This window comes from Microplitis demolitor, chromosome 2, assembly GCF_026212275.2.
Source record: "Microplitis demolitor isolate Queensland-Clemson2020A chromosome 2, iyMicDemo2.1a, whole genome shotgun sequence".
In the NCBI taxonomy this organism is placed as follows: Eukaryota; Metazoa; Arthropoda; class Insecta; order Hymenoptera; family Braconidae; genus Microplitis; species Microplitis demolitor.
The window spans coordinates 20,170,366-20,181,712 of record NC_068546.1 but is presented as its reverse complement, the minus strand read 5'-3'; the positions used below and the strand labels follow the sequence as shown (position 1 = coordinate 20,181,712).

The window sequence follows — 11,347 nt, the reverse complement described above, 5'->3', positions numbered from 1 at the left end:
TTTTTTTTTAAAATCTATATCTCGTCGAAATTGTCTTTTTTTCAACTGCTTTAATTTTTTTGAATTGATTAAATTTTAATATGGTTGTGACAGCTGTCATTTAATATTTATAAAAAGTGGCGGATATTTTTTAAAACCCCTTAAATGAAATTTGTTAAATAAATTTTAGCAAAATCTTGATGTCAATTTTATAATTTGAATTTTCAAATTTTTTAGGCTAAAATTCATCTACCAAATTTCGTTTAATTCCTAATTAATAACAACTGTGAGTATTTTTTTTTTTTAAATTTACACCTCTGTGAAATTGTCCTGTTTTCAAATAATGCTTTAATTTTTTTGAAATTAATTAATTATATTTTAAATGATCTTGAAGTCAGCACACACTTTCTTTTTTCAATAAACCAGTTACAAAAAAAAAATGCACGTGTTGAAAATTAAAAAAACTACAGCTACGATTTTTCCAAATATTTTTTTTTATCGTTAGAAGAAAAATCAAAAAATTATTAGACGTTGGCTAAATTCAGTATCATAATTTTAATACGGTTCTGACAGCTGTCATTTAATATTTTAAAAAAGTGGCGGGTCTTTTTTAAAACCCCTCAAAAAAAATTTGCTAAATAAATTTCAGTAAAATCTTCATGTCAACTTTATAATTCTAATTTTCAAATTTTGTAGACTAAAACTTATTTACCAAGTTTCGTTCAATTCCTAATTAATGTCAACAGTAACTAATTATTTTAAAAGTCTGTATCTCAGCGACATTGTAACTGCGTTCTCTTTGTTTTCATTAATACTTTAACAGTTCAACGTCATTGAATATTTTTGAAAATTAGGGACAGTAAATGTCTGAAAATACCCTTAATGTTTGCTACTTAATATTTAAATAGCAATTAAAAATTTTTCTCATTAAAATTCATACAAAGATTCATAAAATATTTATCATTAAGATTCATAAAAAGACTCAGGTACATGTTTATAATCTCGCTTAGGTACTAATAGGTTTATAATTACGTCTGTACCTTTAAAGATCTTGAAGATGCCAAGATAATGATAATGATCAATGAATTAGTCACCATTGGTAAATTCTAAAATACCCTTAAGTACTTAATATTTACCGAGTTTTAGCATATAAATACTTAAAATTTCGGGTCTTAAATTTAGTCAAGTCTTAGCTTCCAAGCTGTTCACATCGTCGCTAACTTTGCCCGAGTTTCAAGTGTAAAATAAATAATTCCACGTTGATATTAAATAAAATATTTTGAAAAGTGTAAAATGGCTTGTGCAAGTATCGAAGTACCAAAAATAATTAAAAACAAAGAGAACGTGGATGTATTTGAGTCAACACAAATTTTGGCTGATGAAATAGACTCAAGAATGGCTCTGTATTGTCAAATGCAGCAATCGTTACGTGACAGCAAAGAAATGTTGAATCAAATAAAAGTTGACTACTTGAAAACTGATAAAACTCAGAGTGAAATAGACTTTTTTGCAAATGAAATCGAAAAATTGAACTCTCAGATTAATAGTGCGTCGAAACAAATAAATTTGGACTTCGAATGCTTGGAAACGCATCTTCGTACTGTTTTTGAACAATTATCGCAACTAGATGATGAAAGTAAGTAATTTAATTATTATTTTTTTTATTAAAATGGTGGCCACATTTTTGGAAAATCTGGAAATGTCAGGGAATTATAAATATACTGGAAAAATCAGGGGAAAGTCAGGAAATTTCGTCACAAATGGAAAAATTTTTACTTTTTTTTTTTTTTTTTTTTTTTGACTGAAAAAATCCGATAAATTTTTTTTCTATCAAAAACTGTTCAAAAAGTGGCGCGGCGCGAATGTGATTGTAATACTATTTTTAAAACAATTAGTAGAAATTGATTCCAATAGCGAAAAAATGAAGCAGTTTGAATTAAAAAGGCTGCTAGAAAAAAAAATCTTAGTAGAAACCAATCGTCAGGAACTACAAGCTATTAACATGCATATTGACAAGTTAAAAAACCAAAAACATTAAAAGTATACACAAGTATTTAACTAATAAGTTTCACTATATTTATTATTCGCGTACTTGATTAATATTTTATTAATATTCTATAAAACGTTCTTATTTATGAAATTTATTCTAGTGAAAATGAAAATTTTATTTATATTTTATTATAGAGTAAGTTATATAAAAACATAGATTTAAAATAAAAAATAAAAAATTATTCATTTAATAAATAAAAAAAAAAACCTATGAACATTGACAAATAATAAAATAAAGTTTCATTTAACGACAATAATTGATCATTTATTGAATTGACTTATGGCATTTTATTTGGAATTAAATAAATATTTCCAATGATTTAATATTACTACATATGGTCAGGGAATTTTTAAATTATTTCACTGGAATATCTGGAGAAGTCAGGGAATTTCAGTTTCAAAAATCTGTGATCACCATGTAATATTCAAATTACAATTTATTAATTTATTGAATATTTTTTCAGATGATTCCTGCGAACCTGAACAGTGTCAGCAATTGCAATAAGAAATAAAAATTCAAACAAATATTTAATATAATTATTTATTAATAATTTTTATAAATACTGTAACTGTAAATTTATAACTTTTATATTTTACTCCAGAAGATTTTTATACAATAAAAAAACTTACATTTTTATTTATAGCATTTCAATATTAATATTTTTTTTTATTTACTTTTATTTCCTGTTTTGAAAATACGATTTAAAATCACTTATTTTTTTGAAACTTAAAATTTAAAATTCCAATTTACATCGATTTGATAATTTAATAACTGAGTTATAATTTGCCGATACAAAAGTAATAGATTTTTACTTCTTACACTTGATCATAAAATTGCTGGATAAATTTTAAATGGAATTATTTTATGATTGAAATAAAATTATTTTGAATCGTATTTTTTAATCATATTTATATATAAACTTATAAGGCAGTTTGAAGTTCTAAAAATTATAAATAAATCATAAATTCCATTTGAACTAAATACTTGGGCAGTGTGTGTATAATTAATATATAATATATATATTTTGAATTTTAAGTCACCGCAATCTTTATCCGCCATCAGGGATTTTCTTAAAATAATATTGATATTTATTTATTATTTTAAATAGTAGCAATAATAATAATATGCTTTGTAAAAGCATTAATAAGAATATAAAAAGATAAAAATCAGCCTTTTAGTATTTAACTTCATCGTTATTACAACGTAAAATAAAAAAAAAAAAAAAATACATAAATATTAGTGGATATTTTAGCTGCCGATATTTAATTACTGGCAATTACTATCCGCGTAAAAAAATTTTTTTCAAAAACGTTCCTGACATTTCTTCTGTCAGACTTCCAAAATTAAGACAATTTTGAATTTCAAGTTCATTTTTGGAATTTTAAAATAATTAGTGTGAAAAATTTCGAACTACTGAGGACTTTTATTTTTTTAATTTTTTAAGCAAAATTTATTTGAATTGAAAATTTTGTGAGTATATAAAAAATCCAAAATTAGTTCCAATCACTCGATTGGATGAATATGAAAAATAAAAAAAAACTTTTTCCAAAAATTTATAATAAAAGTCAAAAAATGTTGTCATGAATATTTTCAAATCATTTTTATTTTTTTTTTTTTTTGCCTGATACCTGAATAATTCTGGTAAGAGCAGTTCCGGAATTTAGTAGACAATTATCAATTGTCGGATTTTTTTTTTTACCAAATTAATTATAAAAATGAGAATCTAAAAAAATGAACATGTAGAAAATTAAAAAAGCTATAAGTGCAATTTTTTAAATAAATTTCTTTTTTAAAATTTTCATTTAAAAAAAAAAATCCTAAAATTATTTTACGTCGGCTAACTTTAGTATCATTGGTAAAAATCGAAAATCTTTATAATCCTTTGTTTTTAATGTTTTTCAAACCCAAAAAATTATCAAATTAGATTAATTTCGCTCAAAAAATAACCCACTGGAAAAACCTCCACCAGTTAAAAATTTTTCAATTTCCAAATTTTTCAAACTTACAAAAATGTTCACTTTAAAGTTCAGAATTTTTTCAATTTTGGCAGCTCCCGCCACGAAAGTTTTTGGAACAAATTTTTTTCAAACTCGTAATACAAAACAAAAAATAGAAAGAAGTATTAAATTCAGTCGATAAATATTGCATATTTACATTTTTGTATTAAAAGAAATAGTTAAATTTTATAATTAATTAACTCGTGACCAAGCACACATTTAATAATTATTAAAATATCGATTGACTGCAATCGAAAGGGCTCATTAGGACTTAGAACTAATTAGAATTTAGAGTCGATTGGTCGAGTAGTCTACAAGTTATATGAAAAATAAAAATTGAAAAAAATTCTTTTTAAGTTTCTGTTGCAATTAGATGCTGCGATTGCCGCAGATGTAAAAATCAGCCGATTTTTCAAAGATATCGCCGGACAAAAATAGCACTTTTTCAGCGAGACGTATGTTTTTTCGGTCCAATCGTTTTAATCAATGACAAAATTCCAGCCAATCGACATAATAATAATATTTTAAAATAAAAAATTACCTGAGAGTCTGTCGAACTTATTTCTGATGGTTTTTCCGTGACACTGCTGTCATCTGGATTTTCATTATATCCTTTGAGACTTTCCTCGTCGCTATGATAAGCAACGGAGGCTGGCGAAGGTCTTGGTGGAGATTTCCCGTGCAATGGCGGCGGTGGAGGATGCATTGACTTTCTGGCAATAGTGCCCCGTTTACCCAAAGTCCCACATCCGTTTCCAATACTCAGAGTACCACCAGAAGGCCGCGTGCGGTAAAGTGACAGATCAGATTCCTGACGGTCGTCAATGTCCATTGCCATGGATTCTTCTAGATTCTTCTGTGCTTCCTGTTTGTATTTATAGCTCTTGCTTTTCACGCACAAAATAGCAACGACTATGATGATAATTACTATTGACGTCGCGGCAAGTGTCACCATGAACCAGGTCTGCCGGTAAAATGGACGGTGCTGAAGGTACGCGTACTCCAAGTATAATTTCGACGGGGTTAAAATTGTTTCCGTTGAATAAGCGGGGTAGCTGATACCGTAACGGTTGTAAGAAATTACACGGAAGAGGTACGCAGTCGATGGCAAAAGATTTTGATAAGATATCGTAAATTCATCAAGCGGCCCGTTGTCGCTCTTCGCAATCGTCTGCCACCGGGAGTCATCTGATAAAAAAAAATACAAAATTTACAGTAAATATTTTTATCCTTTCCCAAATAATTACAAATTATGATTTAATTTAAATGTGTACTTGGTTAAATTACAAGCTACCTCACACTCTACGACTAATCAAAATAAATTTGTTAATACGGGAAGGCATTTTCTCATGAAAAAAAATGAAATAAATTCATGCGCTCCTAATAAATAATTATTATTTTTAATAAACTCAAAACAATCCAATCGGGGTATTTTTTTAAATCCACTTACAATGCTGCCAATCTTCTTTGGCTGTCCCAGAAAAAAAAACGACATGAGGACATGACATTTCCCTCAATATTTTTTTATTTTATAATTTTACCTTTTCTGCGAGTTTCAATGTAGTAACCAAGAATAGGTCCTTTGCCAGACGCGCCATTCTTCCATTTTAAATGGACATAGGAGACAGTTTTGGTGACGGAGAGATTTGTTGGAATCATTGGAGAGCCTTCTTGAGGACCGGTTGTAACATTCCCTGATACTGGAGGACCAAAATCTATTGTCAGAGCCCGTACTGTAAAAGTATACGTGACTTCCTCTTCTAGAGGCTGAATCAGAAGACTTGTTTCTGTTACTTTTTGCTTGACTTGTTTGCTAAATTTGTCATTTTGCTCAGCGGTTTCATAAGTAACGACATAGCCGACGATTTCTCCATTGCGTAGCTTAGGCGGATCCCAAGTTACGCGCATACTCGTCATGGTGATTTCAGTGAACTGGAGATTGCTAGGTGGTCCGGGCAGGTCTTGCTTCGTACGAACAGTAATCGAAGGCGAACCTGGGCCATCACCAGCGGGATTGAATGCCAATACTTGGACTTTGTACTCAGTGTATTTGTCCAGAAAAACTAGGCTGTGTTGCAGAGAGGTCGCGGGTACAACTTCGATTTCTTCTTCTTGTTTTTTGTCTAGTACTTGAGGTGAGTCAGTGACCAGGTAAAATATTTTGTAGCCAAGTAAGTCGCCGTTTTGCATGTGCGCTTGAGACGGTTTCCATTTTAAAAATACTTCTGTCGAGGAAATAGGCTCTGCTTTAAGACCTTGAGGTTCACCAGTCGGTACGGCTTCGCCGACGTAAACGGTAACTGGTGGACTTGGAGGTCCGTCTCCTTCGGAGTTAAATGGCAGTACGACAATTTCATAATTTCTGTCCTCCATTAAATCACTCAGAATCATTTTAGTCTGATTGATACCGATTATTTCCTGCTTTGGCGTCGCTTCAAGTGCCGTAGGAAAATCAGAGACCGGTTGATAAACGACTCGGTAGCCTCCAGTAGTGTGATCTCCACTCCAGTGAATTTCTTCAATCATATCCCAATGAACTTCGATACTTGTCGTAGTGATGGGGACGACTTTGAGACCCGTAACACCACGCGACGGAGCTGCAGGAAGTGTTTGCACTTGCTTAGACTCGTCGCTCCAGTCTGACGGGCCAATGTCATTGGTCGCTTGTATACGAAACTGGTAAAATGTAAATGGTTTCAAATTATTTGCTGTGTAAAACGTGAGAGATGGATCCACGCGCTCAGGAATAACTTGAAAAGCTCCAGCATTCTCTGATTTTTGTACTGTGTAATAGCGCAGAGGCGCCGATCCATCAGTTCCCGGTGTCCAAGAGAACGTTATCTGTCTGCTCTGGACCTGGGACCTGCTAATTTGAGGTGTGGATGGAGGCTGCGGTCTTTCGCGATTATTTGTCGTTAGCACCAACGCAAAAGCCGTTTTTCCCCAGCCCAATCTCGTTTGCGCAGTTACTAGGAACATGTAATGCTTCTCAGATTCCAAACCAGTAGCAGTAAATGTACGCGCTTCTGCTTCAACCTCTTTCGAGAACTGTCTCTCCTGGCTGTTGTTCAAATAATACATGACTTTGTAGCCCAGAATCTCTCCATTCGGATCCTCAGGCGTGTCCCAAATAATACAGGCGCTAGAAAAACTCACATCAGGAAGCGAGACATTTGATGGAGGTCCCGGTACGTCTTCAAATGTCTGGACACGAACTGGTGGAGTACTTAGCGCTCCGTCGCCGAGTCTCGTGTAAGCTAGCACGTGGATATGGTACTGGACAAACTTCTTCAGCTCTGTAAGGGTCGTAGTGAATGTAGTATTCTTCGGAATGTTTCTATACTGGAATGAGGAGCGACCATTTGCGCTGTAGTAAACTTTGTAGCCTTCTATTTGCCCATTCTGATGTTCTACCGGAACTTCGCCCCATTTAACTAGAATTGTTGTCGACGACGTAGCATTGGCTTCAACATTCGACGGCCCTACGGACGGCACAGACTCACGAGTTCTCTCAATAGCTTTCGGACTTGGCGAAGAAAAGCCAACGTCATTGTATGCCTGCATTAAAATTTCGTAGAGCGCGAACTCTTCCATGTTTTCCAAGACGTAGGAATTGGCAGTGTGGTCTTCAATGGTGATACTTTGAGACTTGTTAGTCCTCACTTCGGTGTACGTCACATTGTAACCTGCATAATGCGTTGATCTGGAAAAATGGTAGCTGATTTTATTTACGTGCAATTAATTTTATTGTTCAGTTCAATAAAATAATTATTTTGTTACAGTGGCAGATAGTGAATTAATTGTCTCTGGTTTCAAGAGTCAGCCCATTGTAGGGGAGGCAAATATTTTACGTTACTTAGTTCGTTTATTTGACAATGAGAGCTACGAAAAGTCTGACTCTGTTGTAGAGGTGCTTAGAATTGACAGAGTACTTGATTTGTCTTATTTACTAACACATCAAGACCTGCCGAAATTCAGACAGACAACTTTGAACCTTCTTGATAAATTATTAGGAACTGACAAATGGTTTTCTGGCAAAAGATTATTTAATGTTGCTGATGTTGCGGTTTGGTCAGCTGTCAAAAAATTCGCTTCAGATAAATTACCTTCCAATCTTAGTAATTGGTACAAAAACTGTGAGAATACATTTTTATAATGTTTATAAAAAAAAATGTTTACATGATTTTATTTTAATTTGTAATTAATTTTTTTTCTCAATAAATTGCTAAGTAATTTATTAAAGTACAGTGTCATTAAATTTATTTTTAAAAGTTTTAAGGGCATTAGATATTACCCATTACTTTTTAAAAATATTCAATGACTCGATTGTAATGAGCGCATTAAATTTTTGGTAATTAATTAAAGAAAAGAAAGAGTATTAATTGAAAAAGAGGGCCATATAGTTATAATTTTGCCGGAATGGATTTTTAAAAAAATTACAGTTGACATCAATTAGGAATTAAATGAAATTTGAAAATACATTTTAATAAAATTTTCAAGTCAATTTTATAATTAGAATTTTTTAATTTCGCAGGCTAAAATTTAATTACAAAATTTTTTTTCAATTCTTCATTGATAAAAACTGAGTGATTTTTTTTTAAAATCTATATCTCGTCGAAATTGTCTTTTTTTCAACTGCTTTAATTTTTTTGAATTGATTAAATTTTAATATGGTTGTGACAGCTGTCATTTAATATTTATAAAAAGTGGCGGATATTTTTTAAAACCCCTTAAATGAAATTTGTTAAATAAATTTTAGCAAAATCTTGATGTCAATTTTATAATTTGAATTTTCAAATTTTTTAGGCTAAAATTCATCTACCAAATTTCGTTTAATTCCTAATTAATAACAACTGTGAGTATTTTTTTTTTTTAAATTTACACCTCTGTGAAATTGTCCTGTTTTCAAATAATGCTTTAATTTTTTTGAAATTAATTAATTATATTTTAAATGATCTTGAAGTCAGCACACACTTTCTTTTTTCAATAAACCAGTTACAAAAAAAAAATGCACGTGTTGAAAATTAAAAAAACTACAGCTACGATTTTTCCAAATATTTTTTTTTATCGTTAGAAGAAAAATCAAAAAATTATTAGACGTTGGCTAAATTCAGTATCATAATTTTAATACGGTTCTGACAGCTGTCATTTAATATTTTAAAAAAGTGGCGGGTCTTTTTTAAAACCCCTCAAAAAAAATTTGCTAAATAAATTTCAGTAAAATCTTCATGTCAACTTTATAATTCTAATTTTCAAATTTTGTAGACTAAAACTTATTTACCAAGTTTCGTTCAATTCCTAATTAATGTCAACAGTAACTAATTATTTTAAAAGTCTGTATCTCAGCGACATTGTAACTGCGTTCTCTTTGTTTTCATTAATACTTTAACAGTTCAACGTCATTGAATATTTTTGAAAATTAGGGACAGTAAATGTCTGAAAATACCCTTAATGTTTGCTACTTAATATTTAAATAGCAATTAAAAATTTTTCTCATTAAAATTCATACAAAGATTCATAAAATATTTATCATTAAGATTCATAAAAAGACTCAGGTACATGTTTATAATCTCGCTTAGGTACTAATAGGTTTATAATTACGTCTGTACCTTTAAAGATCTTGAAGATGCCAAGATAATGATAATGATCAATGAATTAGTCACCATTGGTAAATTCTAAAATACCCTTAAGTACTTAATATTTACCGAGTTTTAGCATATAAATACTTAAAATTTCGGGTCTTAAATTTAGTCAAGTCTTAGCTTCCAAGCTGTTCACATCGTCGCTAACTTTGCCCGAGTTTCAAGTGTAAAATAAATAATTCCACGTTGATATTAAATAAAATATTTTGAAAAGTGTAAAATGGCTTGTGCAAGTATCGAAGTACCAAAAATAATTAAAAACAAAGAGAACGTGGATGTATTTGAGTCAACACAAATTTTGGCTGATGAAATAGACTCAAGAATGGCTCTGTATTGTCAAATGCAGCAATCGTTACGTGACAGCAAAGAAATGTTGAATCAAATAAAAGTTGACTACTTGAAAACTGATAAAACTCAGAGTGAAATAGACTTTTTTGCAAATGAAATCGAAAAATTGAACTCTCAGATTAATAGTGCGTCGAAACAAATAAATTTGGACTTCGAATGCTTGGAAACGCATCTTCGTACTGTTTTTGAACAATTATCGCAACTAGATGATGAAAGTAAGTAATTTAATTATTATTTTTTTTATTAAAATGGTGGCCACATTTTTGGAAAATCTGGAAATGTCAGGGAATTATAAATATACTGGAAAAATCAGGGGAAAGTCAGGAAATTTCGTCACAAATGGAAAAATTTTTACTTTTTTTTTTTTTTTTTTTTGACTGAAAAAATCCGATAAATTTTTTTTTTATCAAAAACTGTTCAAAAAGTGGCGCGGCGCGAATGTGATTGTAATACTATTTTTAAAACAATTAGTAGAAATTGATTCCAATAGCGAAAAAATGAAGCAGTTTGAATTAAAAAGGCTGCTAGAAAAAAAAATCTTAGTAGAAACCAATCGTCAGGAACTACAAGCTATTAACATGCATATTGACAAGTTAAAAAACCAAAAACATTAAAAGTATACACAAGTATTTAACTAATAAGTTTCACTATATTTATTATTCGCGTACTTGATTAATATTTTATTAATATTCTATAAAACGTTCTTATTTATGAAATTTATTCTAGTGAAAATGAAAATTTTATTTATATTTTATTATAGAGTAAGTTATATAAAAACATAGATTTAAAATAAAAAATAATGAATTATTCATTTAATAAATAAAAAAAAAACCTATGAACATTGACAAATAATAAAATAAAGTTTCATTTAACGACAATAATTGATCATTTATTGAATTGACTTATGGCATTTTATTTGGAATTAAATAAATATTTCCAATGATTTAATATTACTACATATGGTCAGGGAATTTTTAAATTATTTCACTGGAATATCTGGAGAAGTCAGGGAATTTCAGTTTCAAAAATCTGTGATCACCATGTAATATTCAAATTACAATTTATTAATTTATTGAATATTTTTTCAGATGATTCCTGCGAACCTGAACAGTGTCAGCAATTGCAATAAGAAATAAAAATTCAAACAAATATTTAATATAATTATTTATTAATAATTTTTATAAATACTGTAACTGTAAATTTATAACTTTTATATTTTACTCCAGAAGATTTTTATACAATAAAAAAACTTACATTTTTATTTATAGCATTTCAATATTAATATTTTTTTTTATTTACTTTTATTTCCTGTTTTGAAAATACGATTTAAA

At 29.9% G+C, this 11,347-nt stretch overlaps 3 protein-coding genes across 3 annotated transcripts; 2 read left to right on the top strand and 1 right to left on the bottom strand.

The window, feature by feature from the left end:
* Positions 1–689: 689 nt before the first annotated feature.
* On the top strand, positions 690–2,634 carry LOC128667322 (uncharacterized). The gene is made up of 2 exons (XM_053736965.1): positions 690–1,615; positions 2,493–2,634. Exons 1-2 carry the CDS (start codon positions 1,273–1,275, stop codon positions 2,531–2,533), a joined length of 384 nt encoding a protein of 127 aa, XP_053592940.1. The 5' UTR covers positions 690–1,272; the 3' UTR covers positions 2,534–2,634.
* A 1,673-nt stretch (positions 2,635–4,307) lies between these two features.
* LOC128667361 (protein sidekick-like) lies at positions 4,308–6,221 on the bottom strand. Its single transcript, XM_053737034.1, has 3 exons — positions 5,568–6,221; positions 4,568–5,214; positions 4,308–4,337 (listed from the first exon to the last, which is right to left on the bottom strand). Exons 1-3 carry the CDS (start codon positions 6,214–6,216, stop codon positions 4,308–4,310), a joined length of 1,326 nt encoding a protein of 441 aa, XP_053593009.1. The 5' UTR covers positions 6,217–6,221.
* A 3,090-nt stretch (positions 6,222–9,311) lies between these two features.
* LOC103575177 (uncharacterized) lies at positions 9,312–11,231 on the top strand. Its single transcript, XM_053742837.1, has 2 exons — positions 9,312–10,231; positions 11,105–11,231. The coding sequence occupies exons 1-2, from the start codon at positions 9,889–9,891 to the stop codon at positions 11,143–11,145; spliced, it is 384 nt and encodes a 127-aa protein (XP_053598812.1). The 5' UTR covers positions 9,312–9,888; the 3' UTR covers positions 11,146–11,231.
* The last annotated feature ends 116 nt before the right edge of the window (positions 11,232–11,347 follow it).

Bases quoted from the DNA above. Each gene is read 5' to 3' on its own strand.
- LOC128667322 (XM_053736965.1), top strand. From the start codon at position 1,273: ATGGCTTGTGCAAGTATCGAAGTACCAAAAATAATTAAAAACAAAGAG. The intron at 1,616-2,492 runs GTAAGTAATTTA...ATATTTTTTCAG, and splicing joins ATCGCAACTAGATGATGAAA to ATGATTCCTGCGAACCTGAA.
- LOC128667361 (XM_053737034.1), bottom strand. From the start codon at position 6,216: ATGCAAAACGGCGACTTACTTGGCTACAAAATATTTTACCTGGTCACT. The intron at 5,215-5,567 runs GTAAAATTATAA...TTTTTTTATCAG, and splicing joins CATTGAAACTCGCAGAAAAG to ATGACTCCCGGTGGCAGACG. The intron at 4,338-4,567 runs GTAATTTTTTAT...TATAACTTGTAG, and splicing joins TAAGTTCGACAGACTCTCAG to ACTACTCGACCAATCGACTC.
- LOC103575177 (XM_053742837.1), top strand. From the start codon at position 9,889: ATGGCTTGTGCAAGTATCGAAGTACCAAAAATAATTAAAAACAAAGAG. The intron at 10,232-11,104 runs GTAAGTAATTTA...ATATTTTTTCAG, and splicing joins ATCGCAACTAGATGATGAAA to ATGATTCCTGCGAACCTGAA.